Source organism: Cyprinodon variegatus, unplaced genomic scaffold, assembly GCF_000732505.1.
Source record: "Cyprinodon variegatus isolate N-32 unplaced genomic scaffold, C_variegatus-1.0 Scaffold257, whole genome shotgun sequence".
Classification (NCBI taxonomy): Eukaryota; Metazoa; Chordata; class Actinopteri; order Cyprinodontiformes; family Cyprinodontidae; genus Cyprinodon; species Cyprinodon variegatus.
The window spans coordinates 632,140-634,226 of record NW_015150710.1 but is presented as its reverse complement, the minus strand read 5'-3'; the positions used below and the strand labels follow the sequence as shown (position 1 = coordinate 634,226).

The 2,087-nt window shown below is 37.7% G+C and overlaps 1 protein-coding gene across 1 annotated transcript in view; it reads right to left on the bottom strand.

Moving 5' to 3' along the window:
- taf1b (TATA-box binding protein associated factor, RNA polymerase I, B) overlaps nucleotides 1–1,583 on the bottom strand; it is a 20,332-nt gene extending 18,749 nt beyond the window's left edge. Inside the window, exon 1 of the mRNA XM_015382470.1 lies at nucleotides 1,467–1,583. Within this exon, the coding sequence (XP_015237956.1) occupies nucleotides 1,467–1,484 (18 nt within the window). The 5' untranslated portion in view covers nucleotides 1,485–1,583. The remainder of the gene's footprint in view (nucleotides 1–1,466) is intronic.
- Between the last annotated feature and the right edge of the window lie 504 nt (nucleotides 1,584–2,087).

Genomic DNA, 2,087 nt, shown 5'->3' with positions numbered 1-2,087 from the left:
CCCTGGCGTCCTCTTCCCCACCATCTTACTCCCCGGTTTCCTCCACTAAATAAAAAATGGATGACGGAGGAGACTCAGCCACGACCTCCGACACTAAACTCTCCTCCTCTTGCATGTTTCCGCTGTCCATAGCGTTCCTTGACAGTGTCGTTTCTAAGTCACCAATTTAGTGCTACTTGGTCCCAATGGAATTTCCCATTGGGAACCTACTAGCGCTAAGTTGCTAACTGGTTAACAAGATGCTTTCGACAATTGAGTTGTTTCCTTCCCGCTATCATCACAACCCCAACCACCTTACAGGGGAACAGAAGACCTCCCCTATTCAGCCAGGCCAACAATTTCCCTTTCAGAGACATAGACAGGTATGGGGCATCGCAGGGTAACAAAAGCAGCCAAATGACCCCCATTCCAAAGGGGTGGGCCCGTTCTTCCAGTTCAATTTGCATGTTTTCTAAGCCAAAACAAGGCCTTGTTTTTGGTCAACTCTATAGAGAATTGAACGCATCACTATTTCTGACATTTTGAATTGAAAAAGCTTCCTGGATGGGAAGAGAAACATCTTAAAACTCGGAAACAAAGTCCAGTGAAATGTTTTTTTTTTTAACCTTTTTAAAAGGACTATGACCTGGATGACTGGGAATCTTCCCCAGCTAATCATGGCAATGCTTTTACCATAATCATATCAAAGATAAACAGCAAATATCTTGTATAAATATATTATAATTCTAAACTAACCGAGAAAAAGTGACTATAGATAACCATGGTTTGTCATGGAAATGCAGAATACATAGACCTACTAAATAGCCACGAAATGATATAAACATTCATGTTTTTGCATTTAATCAAATTATTACTTCATAATTTCTGTCGCCGATTGATGAACAAGATGCTGAAAATCAAGGCTAAGTATTTAATTATCTTTATAAACGTTTGAGTTTTTTAAAATCCCTAAATGTTTTTAAAAATATAGTTTTGCCTAAGGAGTTTGGCACGAATTGACTAGCTAACACTAACCGCTACCATTTCCGTGACATTTAAACAGTTGCTAAAACAAAGTTTAAAATAGCTGAATACGGTCTAAGGGGAAAGAATTGCATATTTTTACTCCAAACATATCTTAAATAAATTTTGGGCCACTCTGTATCTGTAGCAGCACAATGTTGATGAGCCCTACCTAAAAGCAGCCAGAGTAAAGCCCCCTTATCCATTTATCTGAAAATATGTTTCTGCAGTGAGCGAAAACTTATTTATTGAAATCTTTTTCAGCCGATAGTTTAAAAAGCTCCTTTCGATTCAGATTTTCTTCTTACTTTTCGTTTAAAAAGACGTTACACAGTGTGTTAATAAGAAAATATTGTAAATACTGGTTTTGTCAAAGGAGTCTGGTGAACCACTACCTTACGCCAACGTTTTCCTTTTCTGTGGGAAATTTAGACAGAATTGCTATTTATAATATCACCACTTACTGTATCCTCTTCATCCATGACGGCAGAGAAAACCAGGCGACTATATTTTGTGTTTTTATCAGCTTTTCGTCTGCAGTCGCAGCATCATGTGGAACACAGGAGCGGCTCGGATTTCTTCTTCTTTGGTTTCCTGCAGCTTGAAACCCACACCGCCTCCCGTGTGCCGCTGCCACCTACAGTCGGATACAGCAACTGCAAGATCGAACCGGTTCAATAAACTTTGTGGCTTTTAAGAACTTTTTAGGATCTTTAAACCAAAGAAATTAATGTATTTTCAAAAAGTTTCCAGAAGTGTCGGACGTGGAAATTGGGTAAAGTTGTTAGTGTTCATAAAACAATTCTTAAAAACATTTTTTTTCTACTAGATTAATATTTTTTTCCACTGTCGGATTATCATTGTTGGATTATTTCTATGATGTTTCCTTTGCTGAGGTTTATAAGGTTTTACAGTCCCTCACTCTTAAAGCGGATTTAGATGAGATCAGAGATTATAAATAGGGCCGCCAGATGTTCCCGCTATATTCTCTTACATAACGTCACGAAATGAGTCCCTTTAAACTTTGTGTTTATTGATGTTTTATTTCAGGTTTGAAGGTTTCATAAATTTATTTATATTTTCTT